Genomic DNA, 23,754 nt, shown 5'->3' with positions numbered 1-23,754 from the left:
TTCTACTTCAATCATTCTTTTTATCATTTCTCTCTTAATCATTTCATAATTTTATCTTCCAACCAAACGTAGCCTTAGATTATTCACATTGAATATAGTTATGACATCGTATCGTTTCAATAAAAAAACGTGAGGTCCACATACTATATATATATATATATATATATATTATAATAACACTTATATTTTCCAAATTTATAACCTTGTTATTTGTGAGTTTTATTGTCCACTCATTCATCTTTATTTTTATTTTACGTTAAATAAATTTATTTTGAGTAGGTATTTTGTGAGACGGTTTCACGAGTCTTTATCTGTGAGACGGGTCAACCCTATCGATATTCACAATAAAAAATAATACTCTTAGCATAAAAAGTAATATTTTTTCATGGATGACTCAAATAAGATATTCGTCTCACAAAATACGACCCGTGAGACCGTTTTACATAAGTTTTTTCCATATATTTATAATTTTATTTACACAATATAAATGATTATTAATAATATTATTATTTTTAAATATATTTATTATTTAAAATTATTTTATGTTATTTTACGAGAGTCGTTTATTTAAAATTAAATTATTATTATGAATTTGAAATAAAGGAATACAACATGTAAAAAAATCACACTTGTATAAATTTTAAAATATTTTTCCTCGGTATCGATTATTTTCGTCAACGTTTATTTTTATTAAAATAGTCGTTAACTAGCCATAAATATAACGTTTATTTTTTTAAAAAAAAAATTTCAACTGATCAAATTGTTTTTTAATAAAATATTATTAACTTTTAAATATAAATCATCAAAAAATTAAAATAAAAAACAAAAATTCAAAAAGAAAATAAAAGATAGGCATGTAGGGTGGGCCAACATCGTGTCCCCTCCTTCACGTCGTTTTCTGGCACGTGCAAGCACATGTAAGACACATTGCTCCATAATGAATTTTTTTTAAAGAAAATTTAACGGTTTAGTGACGTCAATTCCTAAGTTTTAATCTTTTAAGGGAGCGAGGTCATAAAACGGTTCTATCCCACCATTAAGGGCCATATGTTGGAATTCGACCCATTTTCAGGGAATACTCACAGTGTCAACACATACACGTAACAACTTTCGTAAAAACGTATAGACGGGAGACGGAGCTCGACCGAATTTTTTAAAAACGGAACATGCAAAAAAAAAAAAAAACCGGAAATTCATATGCATGAAACCGAAATTTAAACATTTAAAACAGCCCACTTACCATAGATCTTGCTGGAAAAACGTGAAAGGAAGGGGTTTTCTTGCACTGGAATTTCGAATTTCCTTCTTGGGCGGCTGGACTGCGGCAGCGCTTCGCTGCTCTCGAAAATCCTACGGCAACTAGAGAGGGAGAACTCGAAAATTTGGTGAGTTGGGAGGTGTAATTTTCGAGCTATAGGGCCCTCCTATTTATAGGGGTTGACTGCTATCGTGATTGAGTGATATCGCGTTTGAATTCTGAATCAAATCTTTTATCTCGAATCGTGATCTATCCATGATTTTGGGTGATAACCGAATTCCAAATCTTTCATCCAAGTAATTTCGAAATTTGTATAATATATACACTATGGATATTCGAATTTTTGGGATTTTATTATCCTGCTTGACCTTTATCCCGTTATCTCAATATTATCTCGAATCTTATGTCTTTTATCTGCTCATGAGTTCGAAAATAACACACGATATTATCTTAACTCTTGAGTTCAAAATATTGCACACGATAGGATTATCCCTTCCAAAATTACAAATACTATCAAGATACAACCGAAATCTTGGATTTTACAACTCGACCGTTTCTTATCAAGATCGTTTGAAGATTTTTTTTGACAGTTATGAGGATTCATTACTTTACTTCATTGTTGTTCTATTGATTGTTAGATTGCGCGTCTCAACCATTTGAGTTTAACAAGGAGTTTCGACTTAGACATTGAACAATTAAAATTGAAGCGGGTTGTTACAAAATATTATAAAACCAAAGTCTTCTTGTGAAATTCTTTCTAAGTGGAAGAAGGGTAACACATGAACTTTAGTCTCTGAACATCCATAAAATTATTGTGTCATTTCCTTTACAACATTACATATATTGTTTGCATGCTATATTTGAGTACATAATCTTCATAAGAACCATCAAACCATTTTTCACACAATCTGTGGTTCGACTGTTTCTTAAGTATTGAGAAAATCAGGTCTTGTATAGGTAACATTATCAAGACCGATCACATTATTTAATCTTTTGGAGGATATTTTATAAGAATTTATTCATCTCCTCTAAACTCTAACTATATCCTAACACATACACCTCAAATTTTATATCCAAATTATTTTTGTCCGTCCAGTCCACTTACCTCTATTCAAAAAAATATTTTTTTAAAAAATAAACAAACAACATCGTGTAATTTTTTCTTCAAAAAATATATATATATATTAAGAAATTAAAAGTGCTAACCACAATTAAAAGTGCTACAACTTATTAAAAGTGTATTATAAATAATAACTAGATGATAAAAAGTTAATAAATGTGAGTTTAAATAATAAATAGAGTGTTTGAAAATTCTAACTTACCAATAAACAACTTTAATATATTCATTTATTTAAAATCAAAGGACCGATCTTTCCTTAAAATTTCTTCATAAAATTTGTAAATCAAACTTTTACCGTTCTGAAGTATCCTCTTACATAATTCGCCTCGAAGTCATCTCCTGGATATCATCAAAACTCTATCACAAATAAAACATTAAAATCTTTACTCTAAAATTTATTCAATAAGTAAATTATTTTAAATAATAAAACAGTTATCATGTGGTCTAGTCCTCGAAATTTGACTTACTGAATAAATCTGGATAAACTCAATTGTTTCGACACAAAATTTACTGACTTTGCAGCCAATGGAGATGGCTCTAATATGTTTTCGCTGCGTACTCTGATAATTATTTTTGTACATGCCTACATAAAATTCGGCCACCTTACTATGAATAAGTAATTGACTAACTCTATATATATTATCAAACCATATCTCCTAAATTACACGCAAGTGAATTTATACTCACGACATTTACATCAGTGGTCAACTTCACAGTAAGTTTTCATATTTACTTTTAATTCATCACCAAAAATATCTTACTATTTGTTGGAACATATAATTATGGTGTTTTATAGATAAATGATAACCTAACTGATTATTAGCCAAGCCGAAATTGAAATCAGGTAGCCTAAGTGGTCGCTAGCCCAAACTGATTAAGAGATCTATCAGTTAAATCAAATCAACAGGGTATCACTTGTTACAAGATAGATTCAGAGACATTTTTCAATCGGTGTTTAAGGATCGAACCTGTATTCATACATCTTTTGATTGTACCAAATAATGTTAACGATCAGAGTGACATGCTCTTTCAGAAACCAACTAACACCAGAAAAGACGATGAATCGCCAACAAGTACATCTGTAGTCATGAATAGATATTTCTTCGTACAAGTTGCCGTTGTATATTGAGACTATATATGGGATCAGTTGAACAACAACAAGCAGTTTTGGCCAACGTAAAACGAAAGAAGCTAAAAAATCTTTATCAGATATATCACAATCAGATAAAAAAAAGAAGCACACAACTTATTGATTCTCTTTCTGGTCATCTCAAGGATCATATTGGTGCAAACATTCTTATGTGTAAACCAGATAAATTGTGAGCAAAAACTTCTAGTACTCTAATTTTTCAGTTTCAGTTTCACTAAGAGTTTCAGTTAGACAGTGTCAAGTCCTAACTGAAGTAGGTAATTCCAAATTAGATTTAACTACCAAAGTTTTTTAGTACAAACATTCCTCGAAGAAAAAGGGGTGACATAGGAGTGTTGAATTCTCCGAACATTCGTAAACATTTTTGCGTAAATTTATCATTCAGTTTAGCTTATATTAATTACCCAAATGAATATGACTTTTTTCAAATCAGTTTCATTAAGTCTTATTCCGCACAATTGATACTGATAGGTTTGTTGAAAACTATATTAACAAGAAGAAAGTTTCATCATTGTTAACACAATCGAAATGATTGGAAAAATTTTTTTCCTCTAAATTTCATATATCGATCTTGACAAGTAGTAATTGAGTAGGTCATTCTTGTCCCTGAACCAAAAAAAATTCATCATGACATCATTCAGTAAGATTCCAATGTTTTTCAAAGAAGATTTTGATTATTGGAAGAACAGAATGCATGCTCACTTAGCTGCACATGACGATGATATGTGGTTCGTCGTCACAGATGGAACAATGAAGATAATAAAGGCAGATACAGTTGTAGGCATCAGTGAGGGTGCTCCTCAAATACTAGAAAAAGTGATAAACCAAGAAATGAATGGAAAAACAATTATAAGAATAAATTAAATCTCGACAACATGGCCAAGACATTTAATGTAAAACACTCGACAAAAACACATCCAGTAAGATCAAATGTGCAAGACGCCCAAAGAATCTATAAAAATTGATCCATCTATGTGAAGGAAATGAGCAAACCAAAGAAAATAAGCTCTCTGTTGCCATATAAAAATTTGACAACATCAAGATGAAGCCTGGAGAATCTATTTCTGATATTGATGAAAGAGTCAGCAAGATTACAATAGAACTCAGTGCACTTGGAAAGGTTTACAACAACCGAGAAGTGATTCTTAAAGTAATGAGAGGGCTACCAAAAAAATGGGACATCAAGACAGTAGCTATGCATGAATCAAAAGATCGAAAAAATATGGACCTACATGACTTATTTGCAGACTTAAAAAGCCTATGAATTTGAATTGCAAATAAGGGAATATGATCAACCTGCTACTCAGCTGACTAAAGCTTTAACTGCGGTGAAACTAGAACCATCTGTTTCAAATGAAAAGTCAGTCGAACAATTAAGTAGTGATGTTATGTCACTATTCGTAAAGAAGTTACGAAAATTTCTAATAAAAAATCAAGGTAACTTTCGAAACTCCAATCGAAGATCTTATCAAAAGAGGAAGTCAACTGATGACTCCACTGCCTGTCTCATATGGGGCAAAACTGGTCACTTCATAGCAGACTGCCCTAAACCAAAAAAAGATGATAGAAGACCATCTGAAAAGGGCAAGAGAACTTTTGATAAAAAGAGATCCAAGGATGCAAAAAAGTTTCCTAAGAAATTACATTATCAAAATGCAATGATGGCCAAAGAAAACAAATCAAAATGGACTTATTCAGATTTTAAATCATCTGAATCAGAAGACTCAAGCAGCTCCAATGATAATGAGAAGGCAAAGTGTTTAATGGCAAAAGATGCTGAGTTCGAATATACCAATGAACATGTATTTGATTTTAACTCAACTGATTTTTGACGAAAGGACATTGTCAATACACTTTATGACATGATCAATTAGTACCAAAGACTTTCTCAATCATTCGAGGAAATTAAAGTTAAGCAAAATGATCCACCCGAAGACATAATTGAAACTGACTGGGAACATTGTAGTGAAATGTTGAGTCTAAGAAAAGAGATTTCTAAACTGGAAATTGAGAATGCAAAGTTACATGATGAGAACCAGAGTTTCAAAATTGAAAATTTTAAGCTAACCGAATTAGTTTCATCTTGGAACAAGTCCTCAGTTACGTTAACTGAAATGCAATAGTTGCAAAAACATGTTGGAGACAAAATTGGTCTCAGTTTCATCAACAAGGAAAGCATCTCTGAAACTTGTTGAACCAGTGCTCAACAAAAATTGAACGTTTGCAAAGAGAAATGTATTCACTTTATAAGATCCAAAATGGTGTATGAACCTCAAGAACTTATTCATCAAATCGAAAAAAATATTCGGTACATGAACAAAAATAAAAAAAATTGGGTATTGATTACTTCCCTGTGAGATCATATGCTAAATCTAAAAGGAAATCTTTTCAAACTAGTTCATCCAAGCATAACTCAATGAAAGTGAAACAAAAAATTATTTTAATTGCAAATTTGTTCAAAAACAATATATGCTGATCAATGAAGTTGGAAAAAATAATAACATGTGATATCCACTGCACACAAAACATATGACACATATACTCATTCAAAACCTATTTGGAACACAACTAATGGAAAATGACCTTCAACCAAGGAAAGTTTAAGCAACCAGTTCCTTCCTACATTTGTGATTGTTCCAATGCCCAAGGAAAACAGAGGTTATGCAAAGTCAGCGAAGTTGATCTAAGTTTAGGTTTTAAAAGGATTAATCTCATCTGGACCCAAATAATTATGAATATCAATTTTTTATTCATTTGTGAGTGCAGGACATCAAAACTGAACCACTAGTAGTAAGTTAAATATTTAATAACTAAAGTTGCAAATTTTATATTAATATAAATTTATAAATCCAATTACAACCCATTAAACTTCTTTAAATGGTAAGAGAAGCTTTGAAGCTTCAAATCATAATAGTTAAAGCAGATGTAACTCTATTTTTGTGTTAAATTATTTTTCTAGATACAGATGTTTTTAAAAACAACAGTCCACTCGTTAATTTTATTTTATTTTTTCTGTATTTGAATCAATAAATAGGAATAACATACCTTTGACATTTTCAAATCTTAGCTAATAAATTTTCTTTGACCTTTGAAATTTCGTTTTCGTAGGTATTCTTCCGAGATAATAGAGACATGATAATTTTACCCTGCTCAAACTAGGTATTTAGTTTGAAATCACGTTACTATGAAAATGATTTTCTGTGAGACGGTGTCACGAATCTTTATCTGTTAGACATGTCAATCATATCGATATTCACAATAAAAATTAATATTTTTAGCATAAAAAATATTATTTTTTCATGGATGACCCAAATAACAGATCTGTCTCACAAAATACGACCCGTAAAATCGTCTCACACAAGTTTTTTCTTAAAAATAAACTTAAGAATTAGTAAATGCTTACTCCATGTATTATATAGTAATAGATAAATTGATAAAACCATAATTGAAATACAATGATGTAACGAGTGATTATTACATTATAATTATTTTTCACTTAGCTACTTATTTAATAATAATAATATTATTATTATATATTTTTTCTTTTCTTAATTAAGACATCTAACAAACTTCTCCAAATCCACCACCGAAGACCCGCCATTCTCCGCCGCTGCTTTAGCGAAATTTTTCATCTCCGCCACACGTAGCCGGATCTGATTCCCCTTCTCCGACTCCACCAACTCCCTCACCTGCTTCTCAATCTCTGCGGCCGTAACAAACCCATCGTACGTCATCTCCAGCCGCAGTGCCACCTTCATTCCCTCCACCAGGAATTCCCGTTGCATCTTCTGCTCAGCGTACAGAGGCCAACAGATCATCGGCACGCCGAACGACAGCGATTCCAAAGTCGAGCTCCGCCCGCAATGTGTAACGAATCCCGCGACGGATTCGTGGCTCAGAACCTCCTTCTGGGGAGCCCATGACTTCAAAACAAATCCTCTATCTTTAGTTCTCTCCAAGAACCCCTTCGGAAGAATCGCGTCCAAGTCTGGCTCCTCCTGCGACGGTGATCTAGGGATTCCCGGCGGACTGCGCACAGCCCAGAGAAACCTATGCCCACTGTTTTCTAAACCAACAGCCATTTCCTTCAACTGATCCGCCGAAAACATACCCCTTCTGCCAAAACAAAGAAATATCACGCTTCTTGCTGGCTGTAAATCCAGCCATTTCAAGCATTCGTGCTCAGTAGCACCGTTGTTGCTGTTAATTTCAGGAATTAACGGGCCAAGAAAGTAAACTGGAGGAGTTTTAGATTTTGGTGTACACAAATCCTTAACCAGTGCGACTTTAGCTTCAAGCTCGAGCGCATCAAACGAGTTCACGAGGATCCCATCCGATCTTCCCATGTTAATTGCAGTGTTCAGAAAATGTTTGTAGACGTTGCTCTCTCGAAAATGCATTCCACAGGGAAAATCTGATGAGAGAATTCGTGGACACCCAGGAATCTCAAGAAAATCGTTGAATACTCCTATGTCTCCACAAATGGTTTCGTGAATAGTAGGAAAGTAAAGAAACACGCAAAGGCCATATCCGCCGCTGCTGACATAGAAGTAAGTGGGTATATTCAAGCTTTTAGAAACTTCAGACGCTGAATTACAAAAGAAATCAATGACAAAAGCTCTGATTCTTGATTTCTTGGATATTTCTTCGAGGGCTTCGAGTAGTATAGGGTTGTGGAGACGTGGGATTTCGAAGTAGAGTTCCACGGGATTGGTGACATGATTTGGAAGGGGAGTAGCGGCTCCGGAGAGGCGGTGGTAGCTTATCGAGGGCATGGCTGCGAATGAGGCGGCGGCGGAGGTGGAGGCAGTGCTGAGGATGGTGACGTCAACTTCTTGGTGGTGTTTGACGATGAATTTTGCAAGTGTTAGCATGGAATTCAGGTGCTCCGGCGTAGCATAAAGGACAATGGTTCCCGCCATTATTTGATAAGACTTACCAAATTCAGAACCAACTTACTTATCTTTCGCTGAGTGAGACTAATATATATATATATATATATAATGGTAGCGTCCAATGCAGAGTCTCGCGTACTCAAATAATTGATGTTTTTAATAATAATTTTTATTTATTTATTTATTGATAAAGTAAGCATATCTATCCGACACACCATGTTCTAAAAATCATATCATAATTTTTTTTATTAAACTGGGATCGAGGAAAACAGATTATTCTGCAGTACACAGTATTTTTCGTCCATATATTTCAACGAGAAACAAAATATAATAATAAAAAATAATTAAAAATATACTATAATTTTGATATATGAATTAAAAAATAAATAAAAAAAAAAGATAAAAGTAAAAATTGAACATACAACTTGTAATTTAGGAAATCAAAGTTCTATCCAATAAACTACACCTCACTTATATTAAAGTTTACCATTTTATTAATATATATGATTATTAAAACAGACAATGACATCAAAAGTTAGTTATTCTAAAAGTCTCAGACTTAATAATATAGTATTGAAGCATAAATGTCAATTTTTATAAAAATATTAAAAAAACTCAAATAATATAACGATATAGAAATAATGATAAAAATAATCCCGATATAAGATAGATTAACCCAAAAAATACTCGTGAATCAATAATAAAAGGGTCGCATGATCGCATCGCAGCGACAGCAGGTCTGTCCTCATAAAAATGAAAACACTTATCAAAATGAATAATTTTAAATAAATTAATATTATATTCTTCCACCAAAATCTATTAATAAATAAATATGTTGTACACCACTTGACAATATATATATATATACATATATATATATATATATAATTTTGTTATGGTCAGGTGCGGATCCAAGATTTTAAGTTTGGGGGGCCGGCTCACCACCAACTATGAAAGTTTTAAGTTGGGCATTTGACCCTTTGTTAAGGCCCGTTATATAGTTTTTCGAAAAAAATTGCAGAGAATGGAACGCGGACCACATGTGTAAACCTTGAAAGTCTATAACCATTAAACTAATTATAGATATTTTAATTTTTTATGGTCAAATAATACATATACTAAATAATAAAATATATATTATATAGTAATAATTTTTTTAAAAATTTCGAGGGGGCCCGTTTATAGATACTTTATTTTTTTATGATCAAATAATATATATACTAAATAATATAATATATATTATATAGTAATAATTTTTTTTTTAAATTTCGGGGGGCCCCCTGGTTATGTTATACATTTTTTTTAAATGTTCACATAAATAAACATTAATAAAGTGTCATATTCTTATTAGATAAGATGAGACTATATATCCAATAATTTGTCACTTTATGGACGGGTTGATTGGAGGTTACAATTTGGTTGTTGAAATTCCTAAATGATACGTCTTTTCAGTTTATAATTTAACATTGATCGTAGTAGAATTATTATTGTTTTTTTTTTAAGAGTTGAATCCTGTTTCGGACCTTTGAGTTAGAATAGCTGGTGTGCGAGTTGATGCAACTGTATTTATTAAGTAAACATTAATGTGGACAATTCCAATTTCCACGGCCTCTTACATAAACAATTTGTTATTTTTTAGTAATTGATTTAAATACATTTCCTAACATTCCTAAATGGATTTGTTTTGTGGTCTATAGATCAGAAAAATAATTTAGTGTCTCTAATGGAGTCCGAGTTAGTAGACTACGTGTGCACTTAACCAATGATCAAAATTTCGATTCTTTTATCATCGTTTTCTTGAACGAGCATGTTACATAGAGTGTACCAGCGTGGTACCCAACTACTTTCTAGACCCAATACTTTTCTAAAGATGTTTATATATAGACAAAAACTTGTGCGAGACGGTCTCACGGGTCGTATTTTGTGAGACGGATCTCTTATTTGGGTCATCCATGAAAAAATATTATTTTTTATGCTAAGATTATTACTTTTTATTGTGAATATCGGTAGAGTTGACTCGTCCCACATATAAATATTCGTGAGACCGTCTCACAAGAGACCTACTCTTATATATATCACAAAAACTCTTTTAACACGGTCTCACGTGTCAATTTTGTGAGACATATATTTTATTTGAGTCACAAATAAAAAAAACATTATTTTTAATGTCAAAAATATTATTTTTTTATTATAAATATGAATATGGTTGACCCGTCTTAGAAATAAAGATTCCTGAGACCGTCTCACAATAGACCTACTATATATATATATACTTCCCAAATACTTTCTAAATATGTTTATATATGTATATTTGTGAGATTTTGTCCCCCAATGAGTGTCACTCATTTATTGAATGCGATGAAATATGTATAGTGTCATCTCATTGATGACACAACGGTTGATACTGTTGGTGAGTAGTCTAACAAAAATATATATTTATATAGTGTAATGGTTATTTTAATACCACTAACCTACCTAAGTTAGTAAGTGGCACATGTATTGGTCGATCAGAGGTTACAATTTGGTTGTCGAAATTCCTAAATAAGCAAAATTTCGATTAAACCAGAATAACCGACCAATTAATTCACAAATTCAGTTTTTGTCTTTAGAAAAATCGGTTAAATGGTCTAGTTTTAAAATAATTTACTTGTATGCGCGTGGGCAGCTAATAAACTGAAACAATATAATTAATGGAAGTTTCCAAAGATATACAACAGTACATATATCTTTACAAGTAGTTGAGAACTTGCACAAATACAGCAAAAGTTTGGTAGAATAGACGGATAGTAGGAGCGCGAGAAAATGTTTGGTGGAAACATTTACTTTGTAATTCATTCCTCGGATTGACATATATTATACACGCATATACATACACTATTTAATTAATATGGATGAGATAGGTGACCGATTAGAATAAAATAATCTAAAATTTTATTATAGTATAAAGATTAATTTTAAATTATGTGTTTAGTATAAGGACAATAAAATTTTTGTCTCACATTTTTTTTATTTTTGATTATGTTAATGGTTAAATTATATTCTTAATATACTCACTTGTGTTTTTTTTCACAATTTAAGTATTTTTTTGACGGAAAGCTGATATGACACTGGATAATATTGATGTGACACTAGATATTGTTGGTGTGGCGTAGTATATTGTTCACGTGTCTGATGTCACGTTAACACTCTGATGAAAAAAAGACTGAAACTGAAAAAATAAATGTTTTTAGTGGACTAAAATCGTAAATATACTGATAACATTATCGAAAATGAAAAAAACATGCAAGTTATGTAGCTAAAATGTTATTCTCCCGTTTAATATCCAAATGATTTTTATGGTTAATAATTGTGCTTTATTCTTTTGTATTGTTGATCAAAACCTTGAAAAATGAGTGAAATAACTTGATGAGTGTCGTCGATAAGATTGATGACACAAAAGAGAAAACCGGAAGAAAAGTGTGTCGAAAGAGATGCAAAAGAGCAGTCGAAATCAAAGGAGGCTTTAATCAGCCCTTGCATGGTCCGTGGACAAGATTTGTGAGAGCTTCATAACCCATAGGTCTGTGCAAGTCCACGCTTGGGTGGTTTATGTGAATTTGACAGAGGAGGTAGACGTCTTCGATGAGAATCACGTCATTCAATTTGAGATTTTTTTTCCTCTTTTCACTTTTAGATCCTGATGCCCCGGGTATTTACCGGGCCTCACCATGACCTAGACTTGGGTATTGTTGACCAAAATGATGAAGGGCCGAGAACTATTGGCCAAGGTAACCCATAGCCCAGGTGGATAAGATGGGCTTGACAAATATGATACTGAAGGGCAGGTAGGATATCCCGGGATGGGGAGTTGGAAAATAAGTATTTAGTGGAATGGTCGAGGTCGAGGTCATAAAATGGAAGATTGCGTTGGAGCTAAAGCCCAAGAGGCGGGAACTAACTCTAGGAAAAGGTCGTTATCTCGAGGGCAACGACCTTACCCAAGCTATCAGGGGATTAGTTGACACCGCAGAGTAGGAGTCGACATACTTAGAAATAATGAGAGTTTTAGGCGGCGCACGAGTAGCATGAGTTTGACGTGGCAAGACTAGTGACAAGGCCTACCTAGGTCGTAGTACAAAATATCGGTCTTTAATGCAGCATTTAAAGAAACATTTAACGGAACATGTAACGTAGTATTTAATGCAAGCACAGGCGGATGTCGGGTCATACGAGAATTCAAGGTTCTTCGACCTAGGTCATCATTACTTCTTCTCTATAGATACTCAGGTTCACTCATTCATTCATTCAGGCATTCATTTCATATCGCATTGTGTGTATTTATATATTGTGAGTTTTCTCTCTTCGTGAACACAATGGTGACTTGAGCGTCGGAGTAACACCGAAAAACTCTTCAAACATCTCATTCAAGAGTTCTTTGTTTGAGTGTTTGCAGGAGATGCTATTAGAATCCATCTTTGGGAACTCAGTCCCTTTACCTTAGGCAACTTTCATAAAGAGATTGTTAAATTTTGTGTGATGCATCTTGTAAAAAATTATATATGTGAGCAAATAATAAAAGAAATGAGACAAAAGAAATCTATGTTATTCGATAATTTTCCTACGTCCAAGGAAAATATAACAACAATATTTATATGATTGAGAAAATATTACAAGAGAACTTTTCACTTGCTCAAAATTTTCATATTCCAATTCTATACAATGAAACTCTCAATTTCTCACAAGAAGCTTTCTCAATTGCTTCTTAAGTTTCTCACTTTGGGATGATCTTCAATGGAGCAAATGACTCTATTATTAGCCTCCTCAAGTACCACATTTGCATTTCATTTCACCAAACAAATGAATTTCAATTGCATTTGGTTTCACCAACTCAAATTCATGAATTTCATTTCACCTAACCCAATCACCATTATTAATTAATGCCAACTTAGTCAAAATATCTCTACCTTGGCATAGATTAATAATATCCATAGTGTTTGATTTGATGCTCTCATTCATGTTTTTCATCTTTTGCAAACTTCAACCAAGTCCAAGATGTGTTGGTGGCTAGAAGTGACTTTGTTATCATGTCTGCTGAATTATCTCATGTGATTGTGATTGTTCCTTAAGAAACCAAATATTTTATGAAATGAATTCTGATATCGATATGTTTTGTCATTTCATGATACACACGGTATTTCGTCAAATGAATTGCACTCCGAATGTCACAATAGAGTATTGTCTTAACTAATGGTGTACAAAGCTCACCTACTAGTCCTTAAAGCCATATAGTCTCTTTCACATATTTTGTTGCTTTGATGTACTCTGCCTTGTGGTTGACAAAGTAACAATAGTCTGCAAGGTTGCTTTGCAACTTATAGTGCATCCGTCGAGTATGAATACATACCCAGTTAACAATCTTCTTCTATCAACATCTCCAACAAAATTTGAGTCGACAAATCCAACAATGCTTCCATCATTATTCTTAGAATTTCCACAAATCAATCCGACATCAACAGTTCCTCTTATGTATCACAGAATACATTTGACTGCCTACCACTGTACTTTTGCAGGGTTTGCAATGTTCTGCTTACAACATCGATAGCTTGAGAAGTATCTAGTCGAGTACATACCATGTCATACATGAGGCTCCCAACTGCATTTGCATAAGGGACACGAGATATTTGCTCCACATCTTCCTTTATGTTGGGTGACAATGCTGCTGAGAGTTAGCTGCTAATGGAGTTTCCACATGCTTCGCATCTTACATGTCAAAACGTTCAAGTATCATTTCAATGTACTTATTTTTCTAAAAGAAACAGCGTGCCTGATTTTCTATCTCGGTAAATCTTCATTCCAAAAATTTCTTCGCATCTCCCAAATCCTTTAACTCAAACTCTGCACTTAATCGTGCCTTCAGTCTTTCAATTTCTGATTCATTTTTGCAAGCAATCAACATATCATTAAGACATAAGAGTAAATAAATGAATAAACCATCATGGAGCTTCTTCATATATATGCAGCTATCATACTCGCTCTTTTAGCAATGATTTGCATACAAAAAAGCATCAAACCGCTTGTACCATTTTCTTGGGGACTGTTTCAAGCTATACAAATATTTCTTCAATGGGAAAACATGATATTCTTTGCATGGGACCTCAAATCCTTCTGGTTGTTTCATATAGTTATGTTCTTCAAGTTCACCATGTAGAAAAATTGTTTTGACATCTAGTTGCTCAAGTTCCACAACTTGTACCCTTTCATACCTTTAGGATACCCAATAAAAATGCATTTCTTTGCCCTTAGTTAAATCTTGCCTTCATTCACGTAAGTACAAGCCTGACAGCCAAAAATCTCCATGTTGCCATACTTGGCAACAGAACCAGCCACATGATGTGCTGTTTTTGAGCCATCAATTTTAAATTCCTACTCTCTAAATAAAATAGGTGTAATGATGAGTAGGTTCAAATCCACAGGGAACAGAAAATTTATTCTTTTCGTGAAAAAACAATTAAAAAGGGAGATTTGTTGGATAAGAACTAAATAAAATCCTAAAACTAAATTTAGAAAACAAGGAAAAAAATATTGAATTGAAAGATAATTAAATAATGAATATGAGTATACTAAAAGAAGAAATTCAATCTTAAGAAGTTTTGATTAAGAGGGTTCAACTATTCAATTGTATCACTGGTCATCAGCTAACATATTATTTATTCATGCAGTTAGAGGCAATTAACCTTATAATTATAGGGATAGCCGCTAATCCTCACGTTTTCCTAATTTTATTGACCAAACCCAATATCCAGTCAAAACTTATCAGTAATCAACTGAGCACGATAGCGTTCCATATTAATTAAAGATAAAAATTTCATTTTGTAAAAAACAATTATTCCTAAAATCTAACAATCGAGATAACTACAATTGATAAATTTAGTTTCATCAATATATTTAGGCTAAATTTGTTATGATAGCATAACACGCCTAATTTAGCACTACTCAGGTACTAATCGTTCATGACAATTATGAATCACTGAATTTTGGATTACAGTAGAAAATTATATATCGAATTAAATTGTAAGATTAATCAACATACAATTTTCATAAAAATAAATCGTAAATCAACAAATACTTGAACAAAACAAGAATATTAAATTAAAGTGCAAAAACCCTCACAGTGATAAAATTAAAATAATAGAAATATCTCTTGAATCTGAAATAAAACTTAGCCTAGAGTTGTTTTGAGAAAGAATGAAAAAAACTTCATGCAGCCTTCTTGTGTTTCACGTTGAAGATAGAAGAGGAAGAATAGACAAGTCTAAAGCTAAAAACACAAAAACTTGAACAAAACCTAAAATATTCCAGGACTTCTTATGTTTTTGTTATTCTTTTACATCTTTATCTTGGCAGCTTCAAATGTGATAAACTTCAATCGACACTGTTTTTTGCATATATAGGGTTCACAAAATTCTTATTTTCCGATATTCTAGCCACAAAGCAGTTTTTTGTTACTTAGTTCTTCCATATCTTTTTCACCGATATGTCCAAGGCACATATGCCATAATTTGGTGATATCATAATCAACCTTTGATAAAACAACATTAGATCCAGTAATTGTGCTTCCCTCCAGTATACAGATTCTATTGGCTTCTTTCTTTTTATAACAATTAGGGCATCTCTTGAAATCTTTATGACTCCATCGTCTTCTTTGAAAGTATACCCATTATGGTCAACCATACCCAAGGATATCAGGCTATCTTCAAATTTGGAACATTTCTGACATCGTTAGAGTCTTCATGATTCCGTCGAGAATTTTGATCCTTATTAATGCTTTACAAACAACTTTACAGGCTTTGTTTTCACCTAAAAGGACCTTGCCCCCATCCAAAGATTGATAGGTCGAAAACCAATCCTTACGGAAACATATGTGATATGAGCAACATGAATCAAGGATCTATTCATCGCCTGAGCAATGTTCATAAACTGTAAGAACATCTGCATTATCATTTGCTACTGGTTCATTTCCAAAATCACATGTATTCTCCTTTCGAATGCCTTAGCATTCTCGACAATCCTTTCTAAGATGTCATTTTTTGCTAGATTTGTAGCACTTGAATGTTCTTGGTCTGAATTTAGATTTAGACCTAGACTTTCTCTTTTCACGATCTTGACTTCTTGTTTTCGTTCTCCCTCTTGTAGACAAACTTTATACCGATCCATTATTTTTATTTTTTGTTACTATTTTCTTCAACTCCTTTGAATTTAAAGTAGCTTTAACCTCTTCTATGGTAATATTTTCATGTTCGTACATCATAGTATCGATGAAGTTTTCATGAGAGTTCGGCAAAGAGTATAGCAGAATAATGGATTGATCTTCATCTTCGATTTTAACATCTATACTTTTTAGATAAAGTATAATTTTGTTAAAATCATTGATATGATTTTTGATGGGCATTTCTCCATGCATTTGAGGAGTGTATAATCTTTTCTTCAAATACAGTCAATTGGTGAACGACCTCGTCATATACAAGCTTTCTCTTTTTACCACAATTTTGTTGTTTTATCTTCTACGACTACTTCTAGTAGAACCTCATCATCCAAGCACAAAAATATTTAACTGTGTGCTTTATCCATGATTTCATCCTTCTCAACCATGGAAAGAGATTTCAACAACTTTTCTCTACCTTCCAAGGCTTTTGCTAAATCTTGATGAACTAGTAGATCCTTCATTTTCAACCACAATAAGGAAAATCGTTTATTCTGTTAAATTTTCTACCTCGAATTTTGTACTTGTCATAGTTCCAATAACACCTTATACAAGTTCAAGACCAACCATATTTTGGGCAATGTTATCAAGAATATCATTTCAGATGTGGGATATCAGTTAGAGCTGCAACCACATAGCATATTTTGAAATTCAAGAGAAAATTACAACCAAATCTCTGATACTAATTTGCCGAACTTTGTGCTATGCATCTTGTAGAAAATTATATATGGGGGCAAATAATGAAAGAAATGGGTGAGAAAATTTATGTGGTTCGACAACTTTCCTAGGTCTAAGGGAAGGAGAACAACGATCTTTATATTATGGAGACAATATTACAAGAGATTTTTTCACTCACTCAATATTTTTCTATCACAACTCTATATAAAGAAACTATCAATTTCTCTCAAGAAGCTCTCAAAATTGCTTCTTTAGTTTCTCACTTTGGGATGTTCTTCAATGGAGCAAATGTCCTTTATTTATAGGCCTCTCGAGTATCACATTTGCATTACATTTAACCAAAAAATTGCATTTCAATTGAATTTTATTTCACCAACTCAAATTCATGAATTTCATTTAACCTAACTCAATCACCATTATTAATCTATGCCAACTTAGTCAACAGAGACAAAGGCCCTAGCTCGAGAATTCGGCACTGGCTCTACCTAGATTTTCCCAATCATCATCAGATTCTATCACGAGTTTGAACATAGATTTATGTATTGTTTTGATTACATGATTGTTATTAGACTTGGCTCACGGTAGAACTTAGATGGTACTATATTTTGATACTAATTTAATTTTTAGAGTAAGTCTCATATGCAATGATTCAAAGATCTATATCTCTTATACAGATCGATCTTCTTTATATCTACAATGAAAAGTGATAATTTTGATTAAAAAATAATGTTTTTCACTCAAATCAGCATATATTACATAATATTTATTAATAATATTACTAACAAAAAGATACTTTTGCAGTAAAAAATAATAATTTGAGCATAAAAATAATACTTTAATGGATTGAGATGAGTTGCAGATATGTCTTACAAAATTTAGTCTATGAGACGGTCTCACGATAATTTTTGTGTAATTTTAATTAGTTATTTTTAGATTCCTAGTGCATTTTTATTAATATAAAAAATCAAGAATCCATTTCTGGTGTGTGTGTGTTTTAATTTGAATTATTGTTCTATTATCGACTATTTTTTAAAATTAATTCGTTATTTTAAGTACAATTTATTTAGATAAATGATTTCACCTTCTTACACTTAACTGATAACTAACTGATGGAGCTCATTACAATTAATATTTTATTAAATATTTGGTTATATATATATATATAATTTTTGAATTTAATTTATAATATATCCTAATTATCGCAAACAGAATTTATGCTCAAACAACTTTCAATTGGAGTTTTTGTTACATTAATCCATAATGCATATTAAAAATAAGGTAATTAGTTCATTTTATATTTCATAATATATAAACCCACCTCATAAACTGAAACGTCCCTTACCTCTTACTTATTTTTTTCCAATATCTTTATAAAGACCAAACCATATCAAAACATAAACCCATATTCTAAAAAAATCAGAATTTGCGATAAAAATCCATAAATCATCAATCATAAAAGCATACGCCAATCATACATCCAGCGTCTAAACTTTTAAAAACGAAACATAAATCTCTCTTTAAAATAATCCTCAAAATCTTAATAAAAACTTTAATTATCATAATATTGCAGAAAACGTAAGATCTTCGGGAGTGTACAGCCATATCCGATCCATTCAAGAGTCCGAACCTCTCTCAATATCATCCTCACATACGACCATTCAAATCTAGTGAGTCTAACGATTCTGCATATCCAAATCGTGAAAACAAATAATACATATACAAGCACATGCATTTAAAAAAATATTTTTAATAAAATACTTCCAACTTAAAAATCGCTAGCATACACATTTTCATAAATCATCCAAAATTCTCAACATTATATATCATTTCCTCATCCTTTATCATAAATCATTTTGGGTGAAATTTGATAATTGAATGTAACTATCTTTTATCCTCTATTCGATTGATGATTCTATAAACCATGGTATCTGGCGGCGGAGCATCAGCAACTCTCGTCACTGGATCGTGGCCTAACATAAAGTAAGTTCACTGCCACTCTTAAGACGGATCCCCCAAAAATCCTCTAAGTCACATTCAATTCACATCCTTCAAAATATTTTTCATTTCTTTTTATTTATAAAATATCATATCCTCCATTAACAATCGTAAAATAAGCATTTTCGAGAAAATCGCTCAACTGTAGCATTTATCGTAAAAATATCATAAATTCACCATAATCATTTAAAAAACATTTAACATGTATTATGACCCGTCGGGACAATGCCGAGACATTCGAACTACTCGAGGACGTAAAATAACCATTTTACCCATGGACCCGGAACTTTGTTTTTTTTTTTTCAACTTTTTCCTATATTTCTGGATTCAAGCCTATCCCGAACCATCATATAACCTTATTTTTTTACTTCAACTAATTTTTTTTAACGTAAACTCGTGCTTTTCGATTTATTCAAGTTGATTGCTAAACCGTAATCTCGTTTATAGCCCGAATTTACTCGAAACTTAATAAATTTTTCCCAAACTCGAACCACGACTTACTAGACCCTAGTCCATCCTCATGAGCCACAATCCATCCCACACAAGACCACGGTCCAGCGTCTTCCCTCAACCCTAGATAAACCGCACGATTTCCCCATGATGTACGTTGCGGCCCAACTTTACCTCGAGCCACCTTCGACCAGCCCCTAACTAGACAAACTCCAGCCCCTTAAACACCCTCTTAGGGCCCCATTGGACCGCTCACGCACCAGATCCTGCGGACAGCCCACCATGCGCCGTTTTTCTCCATTTCTTTCCCCAAAAACCGTGCACCCTAGGCCCCAACCGAGTCCTCAACGCTTCCATATCGTTCTACCCTTATTTCCAGCTACACTAGGACTCTCTAGGACCATGACTCGACCCAACACAAGGCCTTGATCACTGCTGGACAGTCCGCACGTAGCCTTCCCTTGCAAGTTCCAAAACCAAACCCTTACATGCAATAAACCTTAACTGAGGCTCGTCACTTTCTCCTATCGTTTCAGCCCTTTTCTTACCTACATGGGACTCCCTTTAGGACTTCTAAATATCATCTTCCTTCCCCTTAATGGCAGCGAGTCCCTATAAATCATAATGCGACTCAAACGTGCATTTAAAACTTCGAAACTTTAAAATAAATTATTCAAAACGTTAATAAAACTTGATCATCATGTTTTTCATTCAAAATATCATAAAACATGCATAATATGGTTTGAATGATGCAAAAATAAAAGTTTAGAACGTGTCTTTGCGTTTAAAATGCTCGAAATACGATTGATTATCAGTGCGGTGGAAGGTTGGTGACGAACGGAGGACAATTTCTAACATTTTTTCTTGAAAAAAACCCACCGAAACCCACTTCAGGACACAAGGGAGTCGGGTGAACGTTGTTGGAACTCCTAGTTTTCGGCCGTTGTCATTCACGTAAGTGGTGCGTGTGTGTTTAGGTGTGTTTAGGTGTGTGTGCATTGACTCTTTTAAAAAAAATTAAAAAGTTTTCCTAAACACTTAATTAATGGATTTAATTAACCCTAGTTTTTAATTAATAATTAGGCATATTAAGATTAATAAAATTATCATGCCTAAAATTAAAAGATTTAAAAATGCTTATTTCCAAAAATCCCTTATAAATTACATTAATTTTTATGCTCCTACTAATTAATTTAAATTTGATATTAAAAATGCTAAAATTCTTAAATTATTTAAAATAAATATTTTATTAACTAAAAATAAAAATTTGGCTTTTAAATCTTTAACACCTTAATCGTCTTCGGTCCTCCATCCCGGACTACCATCGATATTCGTCTGAAAAATTTTTAAATTATGCAATCGAGCAAAGTTACACAATTAATCATTTAGTCAATCAAAATATATCATTCATGCATCCAAAATCATTTAATTAAATTAATTTAAAAAATTTTCATGCATGCGATTTACGTAACCGAATTTTTGGACGTTATATAAACTCTTCCAGATCCACCACGGAAGATCCGTCCTTCTCCGCCGCAGCTTTGCCGGCGTTTTTCATCTCCGTCACACGTTGAAGGACCTTGTTTCCGGTATCCTCGTGCGCCATGTTCAGCTGCAACGCCACCTTCATTCCCTCTGTTAGTGGTTTCTCGATTTATTATGTTGCTTTTCAACGAGTTGATCAAGTATCAAATGTGTATTGATAATTCGTGATATTTATTGATTTCTAGAGTCTCAGCTCAAGTGATGATCAACGCACGCACAGATGCTGTATAACATACATGTGCAGAATAAAGAAATGGAACAAAGTTTTACTTGGTTCGGCCACAATATAGCCTATATCCACTAGAGGAAAGATCCAACTCTTTATTGATCATTCACCATACAAGAGTTTACAACACAAGCCTTTACACATAGGAAATTTCTATCAAGATCTTTTTCCTTGATCCTCACAATTGTATTCTTTTCCCCCTCTCTACGAGTGATCAGGCTTGGTGGATATTTGTAAAATGGAACATGAATCATAATAATCTCCTTGACCCTTTTGCAGATATATATATATCCAAATCACCGAAGCAGCCAGCATCTTCCCTCCAGTTAGTTAACATAAACTGTTCTGCTTCTGTACTGGAGCCAAGCTTTTAGACACCACCTTCAAAACCTTCCTTCCACCATGAATACCCGGTTCATCTTTTTCTCAGCGTACAGAGGCCAACATATCATCGGCAAGCCGAACGCATTCGTGCTCTGTAACACCATTCTTGCTGTTACTTTCAGGAATCAACGGGCCAAGAAAGTAAGCAGGAGGAGTTTTAGAACTTGGTGTACACAAATTCTTAACCAGCGCGTCTTTTGCCTTAGGCTCGAGCGCATCAAAAGAGTTCACGAGGATTCCATCCGATCTTCCTATGTTAATTGCAGTGTCTAGAAAAATGTTTGTAGACATTTCTCTCTCGCAAATGCATCCCACTGATTAAATCTGACGAGTGAATTCGCGGACACTAAGTTGATAAAACATTGTGCGAAAAGGTTTATTATTTTATTATTTATATTAACATAGGATATAATAGTTTGGATAGTACAGGTATTATTATTATAATAATAACTGTAATGTTTAAAATATATAAAAAGAAAAACGAAAATGAAACAAACCAAATAGGTAAAAAGATGGTGACATTTTGATAAATGAATTTTATTACTAATTGATGCATCCATTTAACATCATTTAAGGATGACATAACCTTACAAGAAAGCCGTTCAAACAAGAAAATGTTTACAGTAGATACCCAGGCACCCAGAGACGAAGAAAGATGTAGTAATCGATGAAATGCTTCGAGGAGTTGAAAATAAACATAGATCCGGAGATTCTCGAATATGACAACCTTTTGAACTGATGCTGAATCCGTGAGAAAGCAACAATAATTAAATTAATATTTTTTTTATTATGTTCTGTAAATTTGATTTCTATGCACGAAACATGTTAATGAAACATTAAAAACTTTGGTGTTGTGTCTTATTTCTCATACTTTCGGATAGTTTATTTTAGAACCATACTTTTCAAATTTTTTATTTTATTATAATAATGTTCAAATATAACAATAGTTATTTTATTGTTCGGCCATGTTATTTATGATAAATTCCGATAATGAAAAAAAATTCATCTTTGCCACACAAACCAATTTTTCTAGCCCCATTCCTGCCTATATGATGATAAATATTTTTCTTCAAATTAACGTCATAATATAAACTTAATTACAAAAAGTAATTTAACCTATTACTAATTGGTGTTAAATATAATAAATTTTAGTAAATATATTAAGGATATTAGATAAATAATAATAGAAGATAATAACAAGGGATGACTTTTTCTTGTAGAAAACATAGATGATAGTGATAAATGAAATGAGATAAATTAGTAAATTTCATATTACATTCGAAATACTAAAGTCTTCTCTTGGCACATGGACAGAAAGTATATGATACATATATGCCCAAAAAACAAGTTATTTAGATAGAAACAACTTTTTTAGATAGTGTGGGAACGTATGTCTAAAACAAAAATGTATTTTTAGGTTGCACTTGGATTGAAATATATGATTTTGACGAAAGAATTTGATTTAGGAATAGGAAGAGATTTGAGTGATTGATTTGAAATGACATCAATATTATCATTAAAATTGCATAACTTGATATGTCGTGGACTTGATGAGAGTATGAATCGTCGTCCACGATTTCAATGTTTAATAATCACTCCTAGGACGTAATTGTCTGCTGATGATTTCAATGTTTAATAATCACTCCTAGGACGTAATTGTCTGCTGATTGAGTAGCCGACCCTCAGAACCACCTATTCAGTACAAGTTTCACTCATCTATTCTGTCTGATAGATGTATCTGAACAGAGTCTATGAATATGCTAACATTTGTCATGTTATCGACACTCACTTGATTATAGTTTCAAAGACTGTCA

At 32.7% G+C, this 23,754-nt stretch overlaps 1 protein-coding gene across 1 annotated transcript; it reads right to left on the bottom strand.

Annotated features, from left to right (window-relative positions):
- Positions 1-6,920: 6,920 nt before the first annotated feature.
- Positions 6,921-8,525, bottom strand: LOC142531547 (baicalein 7-O-glucuronosyltransferase-like). Its single transcript, XM_075637721.1, has one exon. It carries the CDS (start codon positions 8,448-8,450, stop codon positions 7,077-7,079), a length of 1,374 nt encoding a protein of 457 aa, XP_075493836.1. The 5' UTR covers positions 8,451-8,525; the 3' UTR covers positions 6,921-7,076.
- Between the last annotated feature and the right edge of the window lie 15,229 nt (positions 8,526-23,754).

Source organism: Primulina tabacum, chromosome 17 (genome assembly GCF_025594145.1).
Source record: "Primulina tabacum isolate GXHZ01 chromosome 17, ASM2559414v2, whole genome shotgun sequence".
In the NCBI taxonomy this organism is placed as follows: domain Eukaryota; kingdom Viridiplantae; phylum Streptophyta; class Magnoliopsida; order Lamiales; family Gesneriaceae; genus Primulina; species Primulina tabacum.
Note: the sequence above shows the minus strand (reverse complement) of the source record. Positions and strands in the feature narration are given on the sequence as shown.

Coding starts and splice junctions, on each gene's coding strand:
- LOC142531547 (XM_075637721.1), bottom strand. CDS start 8,450: ATGGCGGGAACCATTGTCCTTTATGCTACGCCGGAGCACCTGAATTCC.